General features: G+C 44.0%; 3 protein-coding genes across 4 annotated transcripts; all 3 read left to right on the top strand.

Annotated features, from left to right (window-relative positions):
• The first annotated feature begins 2,490 nt into the window (after positions 1-2,490).
• Positions 2,491-3,234, top strand: cldn23l (claudin 23-like). Its single transcript, XM_047051400.1, has one exon. It carries the CDS (start codon positions 2,491-2,493, stop codon positions 3,232-3,234), a length of 744 nt encoding a protein of 247 aa, XP_046907356.1.
• A 2,413-nt stretch (positions 3,235-5,647) lies between these two features.
• exoc3l4 (exocyst complex component 3-like 4) lies at positions 5,648-15,923 on the top strand. Its single transcript, XM_047048134.1, has 14 exons — positions 5,648-5,782; positions 8,265-8,598; positions 8,982-9,113; positions 9,235-9,453; positions 9,837-10,464; positions 10,852-10,969; positions 11,962-12,090; positions 12,220-12,320; positions 12,629-12,727; positions 13,470-13,593; positions 13,998-14,120; positions 14,415-14,567; positions 14,775-14,896; positions 15,412-15,923. Exons 2-14 carry the CDS (start codon positions 8,292-8,294, stop codon positions 15,626-15,628), a joined length of 2,472 nt encoding a protein of 823 aa, XP_046904090.1. The 5' UTR covers positions 5,648-5,782; positions 8,265-8,291; the 3' UTR covers positions 15,629-15,923.
• A 634-nt stretch (positions 15,924-16,557) lies between these two features.
• Positions 16,558-24,064, top strand: tnfaip2b (tumor necrosis factor, alpha-induced protein 2b). 2 transcript variants are annotated; one of them, XM_047048461.1, is made up of 12 exons: positions 16,558-17,115; positions 18,340-18,426; positions 18,570-19,206; positions 19,439-19,550; positions 19,882-20,004; positions 20,103-20,197; positions 20,328-20,435; positions 20,651-20,777; positions 20,886-21,008; positions 21,266-21,421; positions 21,641-21,762; positions 21,893-24,064. In XM_047048461.1, exons 1-12 carry the CDS (start codon positions 17,013-17,015, stop codon positions 22,038-22,040), a joined length of 1,941 nt encoding a protein of 646 aa, XP_046904417.1. In that variant the 5' UTR covers positions 16,558-17,012; the 3' UTR covers positions 22,041-24,064. The 2 variants fall into 2 exon arrangements, with proteins under 2 accessions (XP_046904417.1, XP_046904426.1); XM_047048470.1 differs by lacking the exon at positions 16,558-17,115 and having other exon boundaries at positions 17,505-18,426.
• The last annotated feature ends 16 nt before the right edge of the window (positions 24,065-24,080 follow it).

Genomic DNA, 24,080 nt, shown 5'->3' with positions numbered 1-24,080 from the left:
AGAGGAAGAGAGGACGAGGGGGAGGGGGACAGTCAGAGAGAGGGAGAGAGGAAGAGGGGGACAGTCAGAGAGAGGGAGAAGAAGGGAGAGGAAGAGAGGAAGAGGGGGAGGGGGAGGGGGACAGTCAGAGAGAGGGAGAGAGGAAGAGGGGGAGGGGGACAGTCAGAGAGAGGAAGAGAGGAAGAGGGGGACAGTCAGAGAGAGGGAGAGAGGAAGAGGGGGAGGGGGACAGTCAGAGAGAGGAAGATAGGAAGAGGGGGACAGTCAGAGAGAGGAAGAGAGGAAGAGGGGGAGGGGGAGAGTCAGAGAGAGGGAGAGAGGAAGAGGGGGAGGGGGAGAGTCAGAGAGAGGGAGAAGGAGGGAGAGGAAGAGAGGAAGAGAGGAAGAGGGGGACAGTCATAGAGAAGAAGGGAGGGAGTCTGGGAGAACAAGAGGGGGAGGGGGAGAGTCAGAGAGACGGAGAAGGAGGGAGAGGAAGAGAGGAAGAGAGGGACAGTCAGAGAGAGGGAGAAGGATCCAGTCAGAGAAAAGGAGGGAGAGGGTAAGGGAGTCAGAAGGAAGGAAAGGCTGAGAAAAGCACACAATCACAAGAGGGAGAGAGAGATAACGAGCGAGAGACAGAGAGGGGGGAAAGGGACGGTGGAAGCAGAGCATCTCTCCAACAGCAAGAGGGAATCATGTGAGCTCTGCTGATAACGACATAGAGAAGAGGAGGAGAAGAGAGGTCTGCTGTACTTCTGCACCGCCTCACCTGAACGGTATGTGGGACAGGACTTTGCTGTGCGAGCAGTGGAGATGTCACGTTAAACAGAAAATGTGTGTGTGTGTCTGTCTTTGTGTGAGTGGATGTGTGTGAAGACAATCTTTAAGACGACTTTCTGGTCTCAGGGATGCAGATCTCGTTCTGACTGGATCCTGATCCTCTCCCCTGAGGGATGTGTGGACATGAAGACACGCCTGATGTTTAAAATGATTCATAATCCGTCTGACTTAGAGGATGCCTGGCCGTGCTGCCCTTTCCCACCAGGGGCACTGCCAGCAGGACCACAGCATGGTGGTGACTGGGTGCCGTGGTTCTGAAAGACAGCCCTCTGATCAATCTGCTTTGTCACTTCAAGTAGAGGGAGGTCAAATTCCATAGTTTCCATAGTAACATTAGAAACTCAGGAGGCTTTGCCAGGTTTTTTTAAACCAGATTTAAGTTGTGGCTAAAGTCAACACACAATGTGTCACCACCATTGATTACCTTGTATGTGTTACGCATGTGTTATGCATATATCATCCTGATTCTCTAACATTGATGGACATTGATGGACTGGTGTTTATTTGCTGCTCCCAGAGTTATTGGACCACCTGTCCAAGGCAATCTGATTTAAATGAGCTAACTCTGATGCAAATACTTTGTATAAATTGTGTAATTTGTAATTGTGCTTTTATTCTCTTCAAAAATGAAGAGAATAAACAAAAAGAAAAGAAACAAAAAAAGATGTATGGAACAGTGGCGGACGGGTGAATTAAGACCATCCAAGTCAATGAAGTGTCTCTGAGAGAGAGAGAGAGAGAGAGAGAGAGAGAGAGAGAGAGAGAGAGAGAGAGAGAGAGAGAGAGAGAGAGAGAGAGAGAGAGAGAGAGAGCTGATTCAATTATGGGTCTGTCCTCTAATTCTATGTCTGGAGCAGCATGATGTCTGCGCCCCCACAGCGGGCAGTGGAGGTCAGGGGGGGGGGGGGGGGTTAGGGGGGCGTGTGCGTCATCTGCCTGTCACATCCCTGTTCACCAGTGTCCTCTGTGCTGTCCCTGGATAGACAGAGTCACTCAGCATTCAGATGGCAGAGCAACACTCTCCCACAGCCTGGTCTGAATCCTTCCTGAAGGTCATAACTCCCTCCGTGTCCTTATAAAGCAGCAAACACACACACACACGCACACAGGCTTGATATGTAAATATTTCTTTACAAGACGTTTAATAAATAAAGGGTACAAAGACAAACACTGGTCGTGAGACTGGCCTGGTTTCCGTATCTTAGCAACAGAGAGGCATCGCTCTTCTCCTGGCCCAGCTGCTTCTAACTGAAGATCCAGACCTCTCTCTTTTTCTCTCTGTCTGTCTGTCTCTTCCTGTCTCTCTCTCTCTCTCTCTCTCTCTCTCTCTCTGTCTGTCTGTCTGTCTGTCTCTTCCTCTCTCTCTCTCTCTCTCACGCTCTCTCTCTCTCTCTCTCTCTCTCTGTTTCTTTAGCTATCTATCTATCTTCGTCTCTATTTTAACCTCTATCTGTTTTCCTTACCTCTCCTTTTCACATCAATTTATGTTCTGATATAAATGTGTTCTTTCTCTTTCTCTTACTGTAGTAGTTTGGCGATCTCTGACAAGCAGTGCCTATTCTTCTGTGACTTCACTGGCAAGCTATCACACTGGAAAGAAACTACAGGACAGTTCACAGCATTTGCGTCACTTCTCTGCGGTTTATCGGATCCAGATCGTTTCCCAGGATGCACACCCCAGTTTCCATGGTGATGGGCATCGTGTTTGCCCCTCTGGGATTAGTCCTCGTCTTCACCGCCGCCATCACTCCCCAGTGGAGGGAGGGGCACACCCGCCTGGGGGTGGCCGGCCCGGGGGCGGGTTCCAGAGTGGGCTCGGGGGTCAGGGGGTCGGCGGGCTCGACGGAGGCGTTGCTCCTCCTTCGCTCCGACGGCCTGTGGGAGAGCTGCCTGCAGGTGGCCGAGTCAGAGCTGAAGCAGTGCTGGCCGGTGGCGGGGTCCTACGAGAGGGACCCGCGGGTCAGGCTGGCCCAGGGCCTGGTGCTCAGCTCCCTGTTCATGTGCGGGGCGGGCATCGTGCTGGCCAGCGTGGGCGTGCGCTGCTGGACCGACCTCCCTCTGAGGAGCGTGGCGGCAGCCGGCGGCCTGCTGGTGGCCCTAGCGGGCCTGCTCAGTCTGACGGCCCTGGGCGTCTACACCCGCAGCCTGGGACTTCTGGGGCAGGAGGACAGGGGGCACGGGGGGGTCAGGCTGCCCCCTCTACACCTGCACCCCGGGGGATCGCTTTATTTTGGCTGGCTGGGAGCGTGCGTTCAGGTGCTGGGGGGAAGCGCTCTGCTGCTGAGCTTCAAGCGACCACAGTGTCCTTCCTGCCCCGGCTGCCTCACCTGCCCCTGCTGCCTCACCTGCCCCCGCCCATGCCCACGCAGCGTCAGCAAGCAGGGCCAGGAGGTGTACGAGGTCAGCTGTTAGAGCCAGACGAGATGGAGGACGACAACCGTTCAGAGGAAACCGGAAGAGTGTGTCGTTGAGAATGACCATGTAGATGTTGGTCCTGCGAGTGTTGAGTGAAGTTACCAGATGTGTGACTGGAGGCGAGGTGCCTGGGAGGCCATGAGGATCGATCCCAAAGGACGAAGGTCTGGGTGGGGAGGACTTCCCTCTGTGCGACCAATGGGTGCGACTCGAGGCCAGTTTTCAGAGGACGAGAGCAGGATACAGGAGCTCCACAGCTTATTTACTGGAGTGCAAACATATGGGATTCTGACATGAAGGAGACGCAAGTGGTGTTAGCTGGAGGACGTGAGTGCTTTATGTTTTAGGGAGAAGGGCATGGAGAGATGAAGGTGAAACAGTCAATGAAGCTAGTTAATGAAGTAGCTGTGATGAGATTGTTAACTTCGGAAACACATTTAAATCCATGTTGCCTTTAACTGTAAAATCTGTTAGAACCATCTGCCTCCTTGTATTGAGAATTGTATAGAGATTGTTTGTTATAATGATATTTTATGAAACCATCCTACTGATTATAACTGTGATGATGTCATAGATAATTGTATGGTCCTGTATGACAGAATATTGCTACAAGAACACTGTTTATTCTAAATGTTTAAATCAAAAGTTATCACAATGATGTGCTTCTGTGATTCTAGGCTTAAGAAGATCTTAAACTTTACAGATGCAAAAATTAAAATGATTTCTATAACCATTTTATGGTGTGTTGTTTGAAGCAGACTTCCTTAACAGTATGCCCAGTGTCTAAACCAGTATTGACTGGTGTTCAGATAGACTGGTATCTGTTTCCTCTATCTAGATCTAGATCCGTTTTAATCTTGTATTGGTGTCACTCACCAACATTCAACTCAACATTGTCCCTGTCTGGGTGTGTAAAAACAAAACCACTGTGGTTTTTGGGATGGATCTTTGAGGAAAGATCAGAACACAGTCCCAAAGTCCAGTCCCTTCAGATGACACGTCTCAGAGCTGCAGACAAGGTTGACGAAGCAGTGAAGGACACAGTGTCTCCAGCAAGACAGGTAGACGTGAAGAAGCTCTCTCTCTGTCCTCCCCTCCTCCCTCTCTTCACTTACTCCCACATATCCTTATTCTCCCCACTCCTTTCTCATTGACCCTTGATACAAATAAGGAACAATCTAATGAAAAACACTTGAACACACAAACAGATGACAAGAAACACATACACACCTACACACGCATGCAAACAACAACAGACTTGAAAACACAGAGACATCATCATTGATGTCAGAAACCTCTTTGTAGGTGTGCTAGTCGTGACAGTAATCTTCTAGGGAGTGACCTGTTTCGATCAGAAAGTCACATAAGTGTCTCTTCAACATTTACAAACTTAATTGCATTTGCATCCTGGATGTTGCAATCAGATTTATTTGGGCTCAAATTGAATTCTTGAATTCTTTCAACAAAAAAATGGGTTCGAATTTTGGGGATCTGAATTTTACCATTCAAATTTAAACAGCCTGAATTTGAATTTCTGAAGCTTGAATTTTTTTCATAACATTTTTGGTATCTGAATTTTACTGTTCGATTTTAAGCAACCAGAATTTTCAAGCCTTGAATTTTGGGATCTGATTCTTTTTTTACATTGCAATAAATTCATATTTCACTTTTAAAGAGTTGAATTCTAAACCAACACTTTCGGTGGTGTTTGAATGTCAATATTAAGTATTCAATGTTTTTTTTAATTCAAAACATGTTACTGATTTGCTTCCATACTTGGGTTTATATCTTTTATTAAGGTTAGCTTCTCTGGGAGAACCAATAATCAACAAAGTACCATAACTTTCTGTTAGGCCTACAAGCTAATGCTTCATGTACAACAATCGTGCAAGTGACTGGCGCCATCTAGTGTTGTTGATCAGTTATTGCCATTCTCACCATAAAATAACAAAATATTTAAATTGTAAAAATAACCAGTACATGCATACACGAGGTATTTAAATGAAGTATGTTGAACATGTTGAGAATCTGAGTTGTCTTATGAAGCTGTCATTCCATGCTGAACGATATGACACGGTTAGGGTGTTCTAACTGCGAATTAGGATGCAGTCCTGTGCAGTAGTGAGTTATTTAACATGACTGTTTCATTTAACAGGTGATAACTCAATCGGTCTGAATAATATAAATAGCCTACATAATCATACACAATATGTTCTTGTGAATTAAAAGGTACCAATGAAAGTGTTACACCGCTACTGTCAGGGAACGGTCGCAGAAACCAGAGTATGTTCTCTTGAAGATAGCCTGAATATGTAGGCTATCATGTGATCAGTGCAGTCCAAACTAATTATTAACAATTTTAGCAACGTAAGACTCAAGGTGATCTTCGTTAGAGCTCATAGGCCTATGGGTTGCAACCTATCATGGACAGGTAAAAATCCCCAACAGGTAAAAAAAAAGTCTCGATAACGTCATGAAAGTGAAAGCTTTAATGTACCTGTGGAGTTGATCAAAGGAGTAGCCGACCAAAGGACGTGATCTCCAGGTGAGTTTTCTTTAATTTACGATGAAAGGTTCTAATGTGTAGCACTACTCTTTAAAAGCATATTAAACTGTAGGCTACGAGTGTATAACTCTCGCTACGAGGCAATAGTCCAATCTGGTTTTATGTCTACTGGACAACACACACTGACTTGGTTTGCGGAGTTGGTGTTGTAGACATTCAGGATCATTTCTCCATAGGCTGTTTTTCATGGCTGACAAAAACGACTTGTAGTCGGCTGTGAAAATTGGAATATTAACACCAAATCACAAAAACGATTCGTTTACTTATGGACAGGTGGTGTAACTTCAAACAAAAGCGGAAGTGCCGCCAGGGTTAAAGCCATGGATTGCGCAAGTGGGACAGAGTGTGAATTTTGCGTGGTCCTTGCGTAGTCCTACTATAAAGCTTAAAAGAGTAAACCATTGCAGCTACAGTAGGCTATGACGGTTATTGCAGCCTATATTCAACAGATTAATTGAGCAAATTACAATTTTGGGTTATTTATGACATGAGAACGCATAAAGGTTAGAACTACAATATTAAGAAAGGAAACAAGTTTGTAATTTTCAATCCCCAACCAACCTGTGGGCCGCGTTGGGTTACCGTCATTGGTTGATTCCGCATTAACTTGCATAGGCCTACGCCCACTGTGCACGCATCACTTCCGCATATTGCAAGTCAAAAGCCAAGTCAACAACTTCCGGTAGCTTTACGTTCTTGCGCACAAAATACAGGTTTTTATGAGTTTGGATTATCTTCCCAAAATGACAATTAACGATGTACATAGGATTCTATGTTGCTGCCCTTCAAGCAAGAGGGAAAAGGGGCTCAAATTGTATGTTTTGAGCTATATTGACAAGTATGAAGGTAAGGTTTATCTACCTCTCACAGTAAAAGTAGCTAGCTATCACTACTAGCTAGCTCTGTAATGACGTTAGAGCTGTAACGTTAGCTAGGCTAGCTAGCTAATTTTTATAGCGACTATATGTAGGCCTACTCAATTATCTTGATTGTCAGCTTGCTTGCTAGTCGTTAATGTTAACACATAAATAATTGCTCTGTCATATTTGTTCCCAATGCAGTGTTTCCCACACATAGACTAATTTGTGGCGGTGCGCCACAGAATCAACACCGGCCGCCACATATTGCGCTTCGTAAAACATTTTTTTTAACGCCATTTAGGTTAAAATGCGCAGCGTATTCGTTCAGCTGCATTTCCTTTTCCCTGCTCTCCCTCCGTCTCTCTGTCACTCATGCGTCTTTCTCACATATGCACACAGTCACAACACGTTAGCAACAATGCATACATACGCCGTTCTAGTAAGACCGACAGCTATATCAGCGAGCTTTCAGCATTAGTGCCGTAGCTAAAAGTCGAGGAAAGTTGAGGCTACTTTTTGCTAGGTACCTCGAAGGTTCCTCTTCGTTCTTTTGGTGAGAAGTCTCAGGAGCTAGCTACTTACCCGGCGTCATGGAGCCGACCAGTTAAATAGCTGTTTAGCACTAGCGTTGCTATACATGCATAATGCAGAAATGATATGTTAGTTGTTGTTAATTTTGTGAAGGTGTGAATCTTTTTGGATTAATATTTAATGTAACAAATTATTAACAAATTAACTGTGTAGCGAATTATTAACGAAGGAATTATTACGACCCCCCCCCCCCCCCCCTCCGGTCGGACAACCCTACCCCCCCCCCCCCCCCCCCCCCCCCCCCCCCACGCCCGCCACAACTAGATTTCTAATCTGTGGGAAACAATGCAATGGATAATGTAATGTAACATGTCTTTATCAGTTTCTAAACAAAATCTGGAAAATTGAGAAATCTCTGTGAGGGTGGCCTGTTATCGGTTGATGAAAAAAAGCGAGAAACCGCACCATGTGTTTACTCTGGCTTTTTTAATCTCTCCCCCAAAAAATCGGTGAAAGCCAACTGTTTGGCGGGCAGCAACATTATTTGTTGGAATAAGATAGCACTCGAGCAATTCCAAACGAATTCTGACACTGAGAAAGAACACGTAGTCTTGGTAAAACCGCGAACAAGTTAGCAATGTGATATCCCCAACTCCCTAACACCTGTTTACATAATGATGTAGAGAACATTTTAACCTAAAGCCTTTCGCTGGTCTGCAGTGCAGTCTCATGCGTAGCCTACCCTAGATTCCTACAGTAGCATAATATTAAATGGTGATGGACACTTTTTACTAAGGTGAAGTGGTTTTCCGCTGTTCCCTATCCACATGATAATAGTCTGCAAATATCTGAAAGGTATATGATGGGTTAATATCCACTAGCACACACTGGCTATCTGTAGAAAATAGCATGTTGTCAGTAAACAAACCCTGTGTCTCTGTTCGCGATGACTAGTGCGACAGTAAACCAAAAACGGGTATTTCATGTCAGCACTAGGTCTATATGCACAAGCACTTCTTTGCTGTATTTAAACGTTCTAGCTTCGATATTCTTGTGTTCTGTTTTACCAGGGAGGTTGGATACTAGGCGCCGACGTGATGTCAGAAATGGGTGAGTCTGGCGAGGAGGGGGTGACTGAAACCCAGGGCCTGGAGGAGGACGGAGAGTCCAGGCTAAGGTCAGCCAAGGAGCGGAATGAGGGGGTCAGAACCGACGGCCATGAGAAGGAGAAGAAACTGGGGATGCTTAAGTCGTTCAGAGAGAGCTTCAAACGAACACCAGAGAGGAATCCTTTGTCACCTAACTTTAAAGGGCCAAAGGACCATCTGAATACTGAAATGGGAATGCAGAACATTGACCCTGAAATCACCTCTCCAACACAGGTCCAGCCACCCCCTTCTCCAAGTAAGTTCTTTTTGAGTTTTGCTTCCTTTCTTGACTGACACAGAACTGTTATGAAACGACGTCTTTGTTAAGGAAGTGGCTTCCCAAGGTCATGTAAAAAGGAAGCTTCAAGAATTGTAATACTGGAGACATATTTCATGTTTTATTTTGTGGTTTTGTGCATTACACAAGTGCTCAGCCAAACTGACCTTGGAGTTTGTCATCATGACTTAATGTCGGACATTCCAATCTTGATTGTTGTGGGCGGGGTTAGGGTTAGGGCGATTAAAGAAGGTCACAGCCAGGTAGTTATACAGGAAAAAAAACCCTCTTGAGTTGTTATAGAATAACATTAATACTGTGTGTGTGTGTGTACACCCTCTCCCCCTTTTCTCTCTGATCAGGTTCTAATGCTGATTCTCCTCTCACCTCTCCCCGGAAGACTCTTGGTGGGTTCTTCCCAAGGAAAGAAGGTGACAATTCAGAGAGCTCCTCCCCCACGCAGAAAAGAATTGGACACTCCAGGACACGCTCAGGTTTAAAACCCTCTCCACAGCTTTTGCTCAGTTTGCTACTGAACACCCCCCCCCCAAAAAAAAACATCAGACAACAAGGTTTACATGTTGTGTGATTCTGTGACGTGCCATTTGTCCACAGATCCCAGCTTTGCCTTTACGGAGTCTGTTCTAAAGAAGGGCGCTTCCATAAGACGGAGCTTGCGGCTTAATAAGAAGGACAAAACCGCCAAAGTGGAGCAGCTCCAACCTGTCTCCGAGGCCCCCGCGGCTGAGAAGAAGGAAGTGGAGGTGGAGAAGGGAGAGAGAGGCATTAGAGAATCATACACCCTCCCTGAAATCCCCTCCACACCCCTTTCAGGTGAGGTCTCATACACCTGTATTGTGCTTTTACCTCTTAATCGTTAATCACATTGATTATGGATATAGACCCATCACCAACCACGCCCCCCCCCCCTCCACACACACACACACAAATTACAAATACTTTTGGTGAAGCTGTTCCTCACTCGCTCATCTACCTCCAAACCCTTACCTACTCTAATCCCAGAAAAAAAATATTAATAAAACAACAAAGCATAAAAATAATGCCTTCTCTTTACCTTCTAAGTCCCATTATTTCCCCATGTCCTGTTATGTCTTCTTTTGACAACAAAGACCCCAGACATGTTTTAGTCCTGACGTAAACACCTATCATTTAAGCTCAGTATCACAACCCATCCTTCCTTTCTGTGTTCTCCTCAGTGATGCAGATCAACAAGCTGATCGAGACAGAGAAGCTGGCGGAGGCCCACCTCAACCTGCTCTCCCTGCGGCTGGAGTTCCAGCAGGAGAAGGAGCAGTGTTCGGCCGAGGCCTCCCCTCTGGAGCTGGCCAAGAAGGAGAAGGACCTGAGCCTGCTGTACGGAGCCATGCTGGACAAGGTGAAGAGCATCGCACGCAACTCCAACTCCCTCCCGTCCCGTTATAAGGAGCTTCTGGTCGACGTGGCCCGTATCATCCAGGAGGAGGAGAGGAGGGAGGGGGATCCCGGGGGCCTTGTGGGTCCGGGGGGCTGGAGGGGGGCCTGGAGGGAGGCTGTGAGTGAGGGGGTGCAGGCCAAGGTGGATAGCGTCCAACTGGACGGAAGGGATCAGAATGCCTCCTGGTTGGCTGTCCACTTGGGGTTACTGGGCGAGGCCATAGTGGTGGACCTGGAGAACGTGAAAAGGGACCTCCAGGGTTCGTACCCACCCAGCTTCCATGTGTTCAGCACCTACGTGAGCTGTTACCACGCCACTGTGGGCCAACACTTGAAGAAGCTCCTACAGCAGGTGACGGACCTGAAGGACTACTACGCCCTGCTGGACTGGATCATCCATCGCTACGAGAGGTGAGCCCTCCTTGCCATTCAGCTGGAAGGGGAAAATACGCAGTCCGGAATCATTACATTCAGTCATTTAGCAGACACTCTTGACACTTGCAGTAAGGACAGGGAGGCAAGTAGGGTGAAGTGCCTTGCCTAGGGACACAACATCATTTTGCACAGCCTGGAATCGGACCGGCAACCTTTTGAATAGTTGCCCGATTCCCTAACCGCTCTGCCCCGGATATGACCCCCAGCCTGAATATGTTCTGTTAAAGGCTTAGGATTTGTTATATGGGTACCTTTGTGACACTTTACAATGAGGTGGCACTTCCATGCAAACGTCATTCATGTCAAATGAAAATAGAGATAATTGATGGCGTGGACAATGGTTGTGTTGTGTCTCTTCCCTAGTGAGAGGATCATGGGAAGCCTGTCTCTGTGCCCAGAGATGGAAGCAGAAGACACAGCCCTCTGCCTGGAAGAAGACTTCCTGGAACAACTGAAGAGGAAATACTGCAGGAGAGTTCAGGTGAGGGGCAGGATTGGATTCCCCAGGGTGGGGCGAGAGAGATCATCTCACCATTACATTACACGCACACTACAAAATTGCCCTATCACATTTTTTTACTTACTAAATATTTGGCATGAGCTTGCTAAAGCTTTAAACAAGTAAATAAGGGTGGCAGTGCAGAAATAAATGTTTACTTCAGATTTCTTAGAAGTACAGTACCAGTCACACGTTTTTACATGTTACATTTTCCAACATAGTCCAAACTTTTGACTGGTACTGTACATGTAATTTACTTAAAGTAGATAAGCCACTTTTACTAGAAACAAGTCCAAATAGATTTAAAATCTAAAACCAAGATGGTCTCACTGGTTCAGATTGACAGTTTTTGCAGTGGACACAACACTGTCACGGCTCACGCACAGAGGTTGACCCAGATGCAGACTCGCGGAGGTAGCTTCCAAAAACAATAGATGTATTTAAGGCAGAGAGTAGTCGTGGACAGGCAGGTGGTCGGTGCACAGGCTGGCGGTGAAGGTACAGTCCGTAGTAGGTGGAGTAGTCGCAATCCAGGGGTAATCAGAGGTCTAAACACTGGAGATCAGAGCACTAGGCAGGAACAGAACAGGGAGCGCTCGGTAGTAACACACAAGACGAACTGGCACTGGACAAACATAAACCAACTGACTAAATCCCCTACTAACAAGCAGACCAGGCACACCTGGAGGGGATGGGGCCAAACAAACAGATGAACACACACAGGATGTGACATAACACCATATTATGGTGTCTTTTACAGGTCTTTATCTCTCTCAAGTGGAGTTGCATTGAAATAAAAAATCTCTGTCTAAGAGCAGCTAAGTCTGTGAGGGGCTGCAGGGATTTGTAGTCATATTTCTGGTGGTTAGGCCTGTCTTTTTTGTGTTGTGCCGAAACCCACCCATGCTCTGCCTTGTCCAAATTGATCAACGTAGTCCTGTTCTTCTGTGAATCATCTGTGTCTTATCTACTAGGAGGACATGAAAGATTCTCTGGGCAGGATTCTGACAATTGAAGACCAGGAAATGTGGAAAAACAGGAAGGCTCCAGAGAGCGATGAAGACAGCTTCCTCTACTCTCATTTTCATATGGACATCTGGACGGTAGTGACCTCCAAAATTCTACAATAGCACTATATGTCCACAAGGGGGAAACATGGCTGTTTTCACCACAGTTGTCTTGTACTGCTTTCTCAATGTCATGCATTCTAATTAATGTAATGTTTTCCACAGAAAATACAGAGCAATGCTGTGAACACCAAGAAGATTGATGTCCATTTGGAAAAAAGAGTTTTGTGTGCCTGCTTGGAGGAGTTAAAACAGTTCCCTAAACGGTATGGTCATTTCTGTACCTAGGTTTCAGAAGGAAACCCTTTATTTTGTTGTCATAACAGAAGCCCCTGACAAAAAAAATAGGTTCATATTGTTCAGTTATCATGTGAACTGGTTGTTTCCTTATTAAGTAATATTGAAACTTTCAGGTTGAGCAACACAGTTGAGTGATAAATGTGGACTTCTTCAATCTTGTGTAAAACTGATCTAGAAACAGAATCTGGAAATCTCTTCCCTCACAGAATATTTCTTACGTGTATATTTCTTACATGTATATTGTATTTTATTTTTTTTCTTAATCTCTCCATAGATTTGAATTCCAGTTTGAACCGGTTTTTAACAGTCTGAGAGGGACCACATTGGGTGTGGATTATCAGATAACCTACATCAACACTTTTGTTGCTCTAAAGTAAGTCAAACATTTCATGGACAAAAGTAAACACACACCTCACAAATTGCCTAGCTGAGCAGTGCTGGTTGCCAGCCAATCTGTACTTTCCCAAATTGGCAACAGAAAGTGAAAGTAACATTCTCAACGTGTCAAGTGAAGGTGGTTTTGATTTTAAGAGTATCAGACGAGCACTGGCATGAACACGAGAAAAGACACACACACACACACACACACACACACATACAAACACACACACACACATACAAACGCACACACATACACACACACACACACATACAAACGTACACACAAACACACACACACACACAAACACACACACAGTGCGTGTATTAAAGCCAGCACTGACTGATTTATGTTTAGACTTATCACATGGTTTCTGGGAACCAGGGCCTTGTATGAGAACTACCCCAATGGGGCTCATCCGCTGCCCCTTGATGGTGGGACACAAACCTCTTTATCCTTGCTCTTTCACATTCAGCACAATGTTATTTCTTTGGTAGTGTGGATATCTTCCCAGTCGTGTCTACGATCACTGACCATAGTGTCCCTATCATTCAACTTTAAGACAATTATTATACTCATCTCCCTCATCTTACCGTTTTCCAAAAAGCTTCAATCTTACTGGCATGTAAAATACAGCTATGATGGTTCAGAGAATACAGTGTAAACCTGTTTTAGTATTAAGTGTATACTAATCTGTATTCACACTCTGTACCTTTCACTGTTTGCTTTCCTCCAGGGAGCACATGGACAGCTACAAAGACAGCTGCCCCACACAAGTCGATCTTTTCAGCAGAGAAGCAGATGGCTTGGTCCAAAGACTTGTGCTGGGTCTAGAGAACCAGTTCAAGAACGAGACAAAGGTAGTGCTAATATAACCGATGAAGCCTAGTTCCACTGGAGTCCTGAGACCCTGGGATGGAGAGAGAATCTTTTGACCCTGGCTACTTTGTAGATCGCGTGTGACAAGTTCTTGTTTTTTACAAGGGTCTCCAGTCTTACATTTACATTTAGTCATTTAGCAGACGCTCTTATCCAGAGCGACTTACAGTAAGTACAGGGACATTCCCCCTGAGGCAAGTAGGGTGAAGTGCCTTGCCCAAGGACACAACGTCATTTGGCACGGCAGGGAATCGATCCGGCAACCTTCTGATTACTAGCCCGACTCCATCACCGCTCAGCCTTCTGACTCTCACAAGCAGTCTTGCTTCCAATGAAAGGGTTAAATGATGACTTGATAAAAAGTACATGATGTGTTTTCAACCAGCCTTTCCTGAGGAGGATGATGACCAGAAAGTGGCTCACTGCAGACGAGGATTTCCAGCAACTCTACAGTCGGACGGAAAAACTGTTCCAGCAATGTGTTCAAATGAGATCTCCACATGTTCAGGTGTGTGTTTGTTTTAGCTGTCCGGTATTAAAAAGCCCCTTATCATCATGACTCACATGGACTTGATGGATGTTACAGGAATGTATCGTATTGTTCTCATGAGCGGGAAAGGTGTTATGGCCTGCCGTGGAAGTGTTGAAACAGTGAATGAAGGAAGGAAGGGAGAACAGTTCATATGTTAATGAGGGAGAAGATGAATCATGTGAAAGGAAAAGGGTAAAGGAGCAAGCACGCTAGAGATCCTTCCTCTTTCAGTTATATTGTGTCAATTCCTACCCTCTGCTTTTACATCAGACGTTGGTGAGCAACTTGCACTACCATTTGGTGAAGGAATATGTGTCGCAACTGATGAAAAACAACTACTCGTGCAAAAACAGGAAGCACGAAAGAGCGTCAAAAAAGATGCGGGGGCAGTGGTCTAAGATCAGAGAGTTGTTCCAAGACATGGTAACCCTTTCTACTCAAACCAACCCATTTGTCTGTTTTTGAGTTCATTCAGGCTTACCTACAACTGACGTCAATACTGACAAAAACAAATCCTTTTACCAGAAATTTCTTAGGATAGTTGTAACGCAATGATGCTGTTGAAATACCCCAATAATACATTCATATGTATAAACCTTCAAAGAATAAACGATGGTCTGTCTCCTGTAGAAGACAGACCATGAATGGCTTCATCCGATAGGGGACCATCTGTGTGACATCATCGGGCAGAAAAACAAGAGGGACATCAAAAACCACGTGCAGCCTCTGGTGAAAGACTATCCAGACATCAGGTAGACCCAAAACACAGACCCACACATTAACCATCACCAGGGAACATAGCTGAGGGCGTAGACTTAGTTTGTTTACACCAAGTATAAATATATACAGAAGTGGGGGAGGGTAGTGTTGGAGTATCTCAGGGGAATGTCCAGGCTGGGACTGTGGAAGCACCCTAGGACCAATATATGATCATCAATACATGATGATATGTATTGTGTATATACAGATGCATACGTTATATATTCAGCACCCAGGTAGTTAATTTGCCTAAAACATATAAGCACCAAACAGTGCCTGTTCCGAAAGACAAGAACAGTGGACATTTCCAACAACAATTAACCGAGTGTGTCCTCAACACAGCTACAGATGTAAGGATAAGCTAAATCTATCCCAAAAGTCTTTTTAGTCAAACAGTGACGTGTCAAACTAAGCAAAAGTGTTTAGCTGTGTCGTTTTCCAAGTGGACCGCCACAGATCCAGGTCACGCCTCATCCTGTCTCCTCTCCCACCCTCTGCCCTTCTGCAGGAGGAGTCACCTGGCCGCAGTGCTGTACTTCAGGGGAGTGATGCGGGGCAGAGAGAAGCAGGCCATCCTGCAGCGCCTCACCCAGCTGACGACGGCTCGGGGCGGCACCGGACATCAGAATCACTCCCTCTTCGCTCACATAGAGGTCCCAATGAACGCTGACTGTCTGGCTGACATGCCCTTCTCCTGTCTCTCCTTCCTCCTGCCTGACAGTTGAGCGACACACCAGCACACGGGAAGGCCTGGTTCACCTGGAGGCCTGGCTCTGTGGGGTGTGATGACTGCTTCAGGAAGGCCCAGTCTCCCTGGCAGGCTCTGTGGGCGGTGAGAACAGTCAGTAAAGCAGTGTAGGGCTGTTTTGGCAGCACCTTTGTCACTGGTCACCCAGACACTCGTCTGGGACAGTTGTTGATTTGCATGAATGCTAAAATGACAATCACACCTTAATGACACACATCTGGAGAAGTGATCTTAACAGTTGAAGAGGAAGGTGGACAGAGAAAGACTCTGAAATTATAATTTAAAGTTGTGTTCTTGTAAATATCGTTCTTAACAGCTTTTAATGTCAGGTTTGATATGATTTTGTTTCTTATTTTATGTATTACATGTTAGTAATAATTTTACTTCTGTAACATGTACATGTACAGGATTTACAGAGTTTGTGCCTGCAGCAGACCAACATGTGTTTAACATGTCTTGCAAGGGCACCACTTGGTCTACTGCAGCCTTGATTAATGATCCAATTTGAATTTACATTTACATTACATTTATTAATTTAGCAGACGCTTTTATCCAAAGCGACTTCCAAGAGAGAGCTTTACAAAGTGCATAGGTCACTGATAATAACAACAAGATAGCCCCACATTATTGCGGGTAGTCAAAAACAAGAAGTACATATTGTGAACAACCAAAAAATAGTGCTAAAGGGAAGAAACCATAAGAGCATGTAGTTAAACAAGTTAAAATTACACAACATTATTCTCTAAGTGCAGGTGTACCTGTAGGAAAGCAATAAAAATAGGATTAACTAAAATAGAATACAACTGTTTAAATCAGCTACTACTAACCAACAAGAGGCAACAGTCTAAGCAAGAGTCATTGTGATCCTTGAGGAAACTAGCGTTGGGTTCAGCAAACCATTCCTAAGTACCATTGTACTCCCGGAACAAGTGCGTCTTTGCATGCATTAGACAACTTTTCAGTCATTTGACCGGTGTCCCCATTTTAGTCAGGCTAGACATTTTAGTCATGTTATTATCTGATGTAAATATTTTACAAAAGTAGACGTTGATTAATGATGTTCTGTCTTTTGTAGACTTTAGTTCAATACAGTGTATGCGAAAATTAAAGTGAAACCAGGCCATGCACACAGGATGTCTTTTTTGGTTTATCTCCCCTACAACCACAAGGCCCCACCTTCTAAATAACATTAGAGGAAGCAGGTAACTGGTCGAAATCTGCAGATAACCTCTGTCTCAACAAAAAAAATGGCAATGTTTGCTGTCTGGTGTCTATATTCAGGTAGGCTGTTACTACAGCTGTTTAGATACTAGGAGCTGGGCTGCATCTTTCGTGGAGCTTGTGTTCCACTTCAGCATTGGATGCAAGAGGAATCGTACTCCACATTGCTGCAGTCACACCATAGAACAATGGATTCCAAAAATCAGTCTTCCGTAAGGACAACGTTTTTAAGACATCTACAAGGTAAGGACATTAAATTTGCATAACTTTCAAATCAATGATTACTGTGCTGATAAAAGGCTTGTGAACCATGTCGAATTGTATGTAGGCTACTCTATGTATCTGACCAACATTTAGCTTCAAGGCCTGTACAGACAATTTCTTCAATAAAGAAATACAAAACACCTATATACATGACCTACTTGTATTTCTTTATTGAAGAAATTGTCTGTACCGTAGCTTTTTCACTTGATAGATGTTACCATAGATAAATTAACTGGTGGCCGCTTAGTACATTTACATTTAGTCATTTAGCAGACGCTCTGGAGCGACTTACAGTAAGTACAGGGACATTCCCCCCGAGGCAAGTAGGGTGAAGTGCCTTGCCGAAGGACACAACGTCATTTTGCACGGCGGGGAATCAATCCGGCAACCTTCTGATTACTAGCCCGACTCCCTCAGCGCTTAGCCATCTGACTCCCAAAATAGTAGGAACACAATGTTTTCTACAAGCAGTTAATAACACAGGGCTCAACAGTTTCCAAATTGTATCAGCTCTCAAGAAGCTGACCCCTTCAAAGATGAAGATATTCTTCATGTCAGCTTGGCACGTCAGAAGGTTGTTCTGTGTTCGTTTCAGATGCTGGGTTGTGTCCCAGTTTAAATAGTGAAGACCTGCTATGTTTAGCCTAGCAAGATTACAGCTGCACAACGTCTACTGAGTTTAACGGTACATTAAAATTGGAGAGGCGATACAGATCCGATTTCTGGGGCTAGTAACGCCCCTATCTCTAACGCCCCTACTGGCCGACATATAAACAGATGCACGTGCTTCAGTCTCAACTGCGGGGAGTAGGCTACGTTTATCCGTTGACCGAACGAATGTAGACAGTCCCAGCCTTGATAATTTGCTGATTATTTTACTTGCACTGATTTGTGGGATATACAGTATTGGCAAATGGCAATCTATCAATCTGCAAAGAATAACTAAGAACATCACTAGCCTACAGAAGGACTGTTTTTAAATAGGTTGCCGTAGTTTAGATAATTACATTTTAATCAGCCAGTGAGAGATTAGACACAAACGTTGACGTCCTTTCAGAACAGCGGAGACTCAAACTATTGCAATTGGTTGAAACTTTATTTTGTGCAAACAACAATAAACAGTTCGTGAGAACAGCCGAAACGACCACTCACAGACCATGAAGCTGGTCTTCCCTTTTTCATCCGATTCAATGTTAACTTCAGGGACACCGTTTCGAATTCCGGGGAAATTCCGACGGAACTCCAAGAGTCAGAGCAATATCGTGGATGCCCCTGTTGCTCCTATTGAAGGTGAGAATATTTATTGTGAAGCTTGTCTTAGCTTATATTTTATTGTAATTAAGTGAACACGTATATGGATGGTCTTTTTCCTCTCATTATCTATTATTGGGTGTAGATTTGACACAAGTCACATCAATTTTACCTTTCCCTAGATGTGCTTACTTTCGAGCAGAACCTTGACAGAGGTTTCCTCTCCACTGCTGGGAAGCAGCTGCTATCGAGAGAGGAGCTCCTGTTCGGACAGCGGAGCACGGAGGAGACAGAGGAGAGGAAGCACATTGCCAGGGACTGGGAAACCCTTTACGCGAAAATCAACGAGGCTTTGCGAGGCACTTTCAATCCAGAGAACATTCCAGAAGTTCTAACGTCCGCAGTAGAAGCTATCCAGCAAGAGGAAGAACAGGACAGGAGATGGGAGGAAGGCAGACAGAGTGGGGATCCCCCGACATGGAGACCCCGCCGCTGCAGTGCCCTTCACCATTCTCTTCTCCAGGGCATGGTGGAGGAGCGTCTGGACGACGAGGAGATCACCCATTTGCAGCAGGGCACTGAGAAGCTCTCATCGGTGCAGAAGGACATTGTCAGGATGGCCAAGCGTCTGAAGGACGACCTTCTGAGAGTGGTGGAGGTTGTGAAGGGCTGCTACCCGGACGAGATGGACATCTGCAACGTGTATGCGTCGATGTATCACCAAGCCTTTGGCACCAGGCTGAAGGGCATTGTGGCATTTGAGCTGTGTGAAAAAGACAGCTCTTATGTCCTGCAATGGGTGAATAGCTACTATCCACAGTGAGTCCTTATTATTTGCACTTCCAAGTGATTGAGTGTAATGGGCTTTGTTTGACCACTGATATCAACCCTTTTTGTTATTGAAAGGAACATTTAGAAAAAAAGGAAATATTCATTTAGTCAGACATGATAATTACAATGTGTCATAAAATAACTTGATAAGGAGACTACTTTTTAGGGCATGTACACTAGGACTAGGTCACAACAACTAACTCCCTAACTGTTGTGTTAGAATGCTGAAGAAACAGGAATTCATCAAGGAGATCGAACTTGAGAATTTGGGAAAGCTGCTACCAGAGGCGGTGATGAAACCACTGGAAGAACAATATATTACTTTCAAACAGGTAAATGTAAACATCATGACACTGTATTAATCCCCAGGCTTGGAAATGTGCTTGTCACAGCAGCAGAGAGACGGGGAAAATGTAGGTCGTAAAATACACTGCACGAATAATACATTTAAATAGTCTGAACACATGAACAATATAAAACAACAACAATAAACAATAAAAGACAAATGATTACACTTTTGCCTTGGATAGATCCATACTCTCTTAGAAAGAGGGAGCTTTAATCACATTGTGAGACAACTGTTGACTAATGAAAGATTAAGGGAGCCGGGCATCAAAAGTGTCAGTTGCATAAAAATAAAAATAACTGTCTCCCAATTTGCAGGAGGAGGTGCAGAGACAGATGGGTGTCATGCTGAGTCAGGAAGAGCAGACCTGGAGGGACGGAGGGGAACCTGAGCTCAGAGAGGGCTGCTACTACAGCCACCTGGCCTTTGACCTCCTGCCGGTAGACAGTCACTGCTCTCGTCTCAAGACCTGTGGAGGACCAACCGTTCAGGGATGATCAGTTCGATGTTATTTATCACCTGCTTTCTATTCCTGCAGTGTGTTAGCGGGGCTATCAAATCAGCAGAGGCTGTTATTGGTGACAGGAAGAATGGCCTCAGGATTGAGTCCTTGTTGAAGAACTTCTTAGACAGGTAGTTAAAAGTTTTTAAGTTAAAACATGTTACACTAAATCATGAGAAAGCGATTGGCATTCTACTCAACCCAGTACAATACTGCACATGCACGTTTCATCCAACCCTACTCTTTAAAACATTGTTACAGCTTCAAGAAATTCCAGGATGATGTCCAAGCAAAGTGTAAGATCAGGAGAAGCCCAACAAACAGCAGAGCTGTTGTAATGGCTAACCTCAACAGTGTGGAGCTGGTGAGGTATGTGTTCCTTGCTATGTTATAATGTATTATAACAATAATGTATACATTTAGCAGATTACTTTATCCAAAGGTATGTACAGGAGGGGATTTGAACCTATGACCTGCAGCCTAGTGCTCTAACCCCTAACCTACATACATCACAGAATAGCGGTAGCTAAAACTACTAAATGATACAGGAATGTATTTAACATGATATCTATGTTCACACACAGGGTCTACGTTGAGAAAGGGGCTGATATCTTTTCAGGAGATGAGAAGGAATTTTGTTTGTCCATAGTTGCTGCCATGAAATCATCTACCTATGAATTTGTCTTGAGCCCTGTACACATAGACCTCAAGGTAGGGCATGCACAGACACAATTATGAGTTTGAATGAAGTCTGCAAGTTCTGATTTGTTTCGACACAACCTTGTACCTTCTTTTTCTTGTAACCCACATCATGTGCAGCCTACCTATCGCAGTCTGGGAACCAAGGACTGGCTGAAAAAGCAGTGTGTGTTTGAGAAGCTGTTGGAGGAAATTGGGAAACACATCAAGGATCTCAGAGGCCTGAATTCCGCCTGCCATCAGGTACTCAGAGTGAATAACTGACTGGTTGGTTGGCAGGAAGACACAGAGATGTAGAGGTTGAGTGATTGTTTTGTTGGATGGCAGCAACACAGAGATGTAGTGATTGACTGAATGGTTGGTTTGCAGCAACACAGAGATGTAGTGATTGACTGAATGGTTGGTTGGCAGCAACACAGAGATGTAGAGGTGGACTGATTGGTTGGTTGGCAGTAACACAGAGATGTAGAGGTTGACTGATTGGTTGGTTGGCCATGCAGGAGCTGATGAGCCGGCTACACCTGGAAGTGAGCGTGGAGTATGTGAGGAGGTTGCTGAAGGGGAAGATCACACTGAAGAATAAGGACATGCAGGAGAGGGCAGCTGAGGTCGTGTGGGGCAACTGCCAGACACTGCACAACGTTTTTCTAAGCGAGGTGAGGACAACCAAACAAACCTTTAACCCGATACAACCTTACGCAATTTCCCATGCAGTTTGGAAGCAAAGCCGACAGCAAGCCACAAGCAAACCCAAATACAATTTCTCAGTGTGAAATTATAATCTATGTAGTTATTCTTAATAATGGCTGCTTAACCCATTTTGTTTCAGTTGTATTGTAATGTGCATATAATAAGAAGCCTTTCTGTGTTCACAGGGTTCAAGCCACAGCTGGCTGAGTGAGCCAATGGGCCACATTGCTGAGGTGCTCAAACTACAAGATGTGAATTCTTTACAACTAGAGATTGCCTCTCTGGCTTTAACCTACCCTGATCTCAGGTAACAGTCTGTCCTGCCAATCCCATTGAATGAAAGCACAATATAAACTGTGTGTAAGATGATTTATCTTAAATGCTTATTGATACATTGAATAGTTGAAAGAAATGACTGTTTTCTCTCTGGCCAACAGTGAGAAACATGTTGCTGCCCTGCTGAACCTCAAATCTAATCTGAGCAAGGATGACAGGAACAGGGTGAAAAGTGCCTTTTTGGACGGGCGGTCAGAGTCCATATACAGTGGGGAAGATCCTTTTTTTTCCAAAATTGTGGTCAAATAAGATACAGACTGTTCTTTGAATCTGACAGAGCTGAATCTGACAGAGCTGAATCTGACAGAACTTCATTCAAGTAAAGTGAGGGGTTTTTTCAAACAAAGTACTGATACCAGAAAAATAAATAGCGAAGTAAAGTACTGATACCAGAGTATCAGTATTTGTATTTGGTTACTTCCCATCTCTGTAATCTGATCAGAGAAATAAACTATTCACTTCTGTTCCATGATCTTCTGCTTGTGTATGTGCAATATTTATCATGTAAAGTGTGTTTACTATTAAAGCCGTATTGTGGTCTATATAGGAACATTTTCAAAACAAAATGATTCCATGTCTTTAATTATAAAACAAATAGGTGCTGGTTTTATTTGAATTAAAAGTGTACATTTGTAAAATGATCAAATCTACTTATGTGAATTTACCTGTGTGCTTAAATTTGCTAATAAATCCTCAACTTTTATTAGCCCGTTCCATGTTTCGTGAGTATTGTGAGCCTAGACAGGTTAAACTCACAAAATCATAATACACAGTGTATTTATACTTTTGTCATTTAAGATGATAGGAATAGGAGGAAGGATGTGACCAATAAGGAAGAGTGTATTGAAATGTCCACAGCAGGATGGATGTTTAGTTTCAGCTATGTTAGTGTTTCGTCTTCCTTGGAAAAACAGTTGGGAGATTCAAGGATAGAGGTCCTTGATTCTGATCCCTGAAATATCGTGTTGAGCCTTGCCCTACTGCTGTAGAATTTCACTGCCCTAATAGCGCTATACTATTTGGTGCATGTGACAAACCACTTTTACTTGGATAAAAGTGTCTGCTAAATGTATTAAATGTAAATGTATAATGTACATAAGGTTTTTAATAGAGATGAATCCTTAATTAATCATAGCTTCCGGTTCCTGGCTTCTGCCAGTTAAAATAAAACAACCCTCTTGTGGTCCTCATTGTCCTTCAGCAACTGCTTAGTCTGCTCAGACTATGGACTACAGTATGACATCAAATCAATGATGGACTACTATGACATCAAATCAATGATGGACTACAGTATGCCATCAAATCAATGATGGACTACAGTATGACATCAATGATGGACTACAGTATGACATCAATGATGGACTACAGTATGACATCAATGATGGACTACAGTATGACATCAATGATGGACTACAGTATGACATCAAATCAATGTAAAAAAGAGTGTTGTAATGATTACCAGAACTAAAGAGGACAAGAAACTATGCCTCCCCTCCTTTTACTTGTCAAGGCAGGAGCTGAAAGTAGTTGCTAAGACCAAATCACCTGGGCCACATCATCAGGGATGATTTTTGTGATGATGATGACATACAGCGCCAGTGCTGTAAATTATATGGACAAGCAAATATGCTGGCACTCAAATTTCATATGTGCAATGACATTGTTAAAACATCTCTTTTTAGAGCATACTGTACTCCCCTGTATACAGCTCACCTATGGTGCAGCTACGGTAAAGCAAAGATACATAAAATGAAAGTGGCATGTGTATTTTTGTGTGTATGTTTTGTATGTTCCCTTTTTGTAATATGTGGTAGCCAGTATGTCTGTATGTATTTATGTTTGTGTGTACCCTTGTTGTCATATGTTATGTGTATTTTTCTATCTGGACCTTGAGTCTGCAAATAAGGTGATATATATATTGTCATTAAGTAAACATTGGTTTCTCTTTTAAGAGTCAGTTGGAAATCCCACTAATAGTTCCCTTACAATTGGTTGGGGAATTCCTCAAAAGATAGGATCTGTTTTGTCTCCATCTAGGGACCATTGTTGTTTTGTATCAAGCAGTTGCAATAAGGCCAGTCAGCAAAAATGCTGAAAAAACAAATGACTCCATTACAGGAAAGATTTTGATCTCTTCTTTTCTATCTATAAATGGACATCCAACATAATTTAACAACAAAAAGCATGTCAAAAAAAATAACATATCAAAACATCCATCCATACATGTACCTCACTTCTCAACTCAATAAAATACACAACAACTACATCAGTAACGGAATGAAATACACA

This window comes from Hypomesus transpacificus, chromosome 3, assembly GCF_021917145.1.
Source record: "Hypomesus transpacificus isolate Combined female chromosome 3, fHypTra1, whole genome shotgun sequence".
Taxonomy (NCBI): Eukaryota; Metazoa; Chordata; class Actinopteri; order Osmeriformes; family Osmeridae; genus Hypomesus; species Hypomesus transpacificus.
This window is presented reverse-complemented; position numbering and strand designations above follow the sequence as displayed.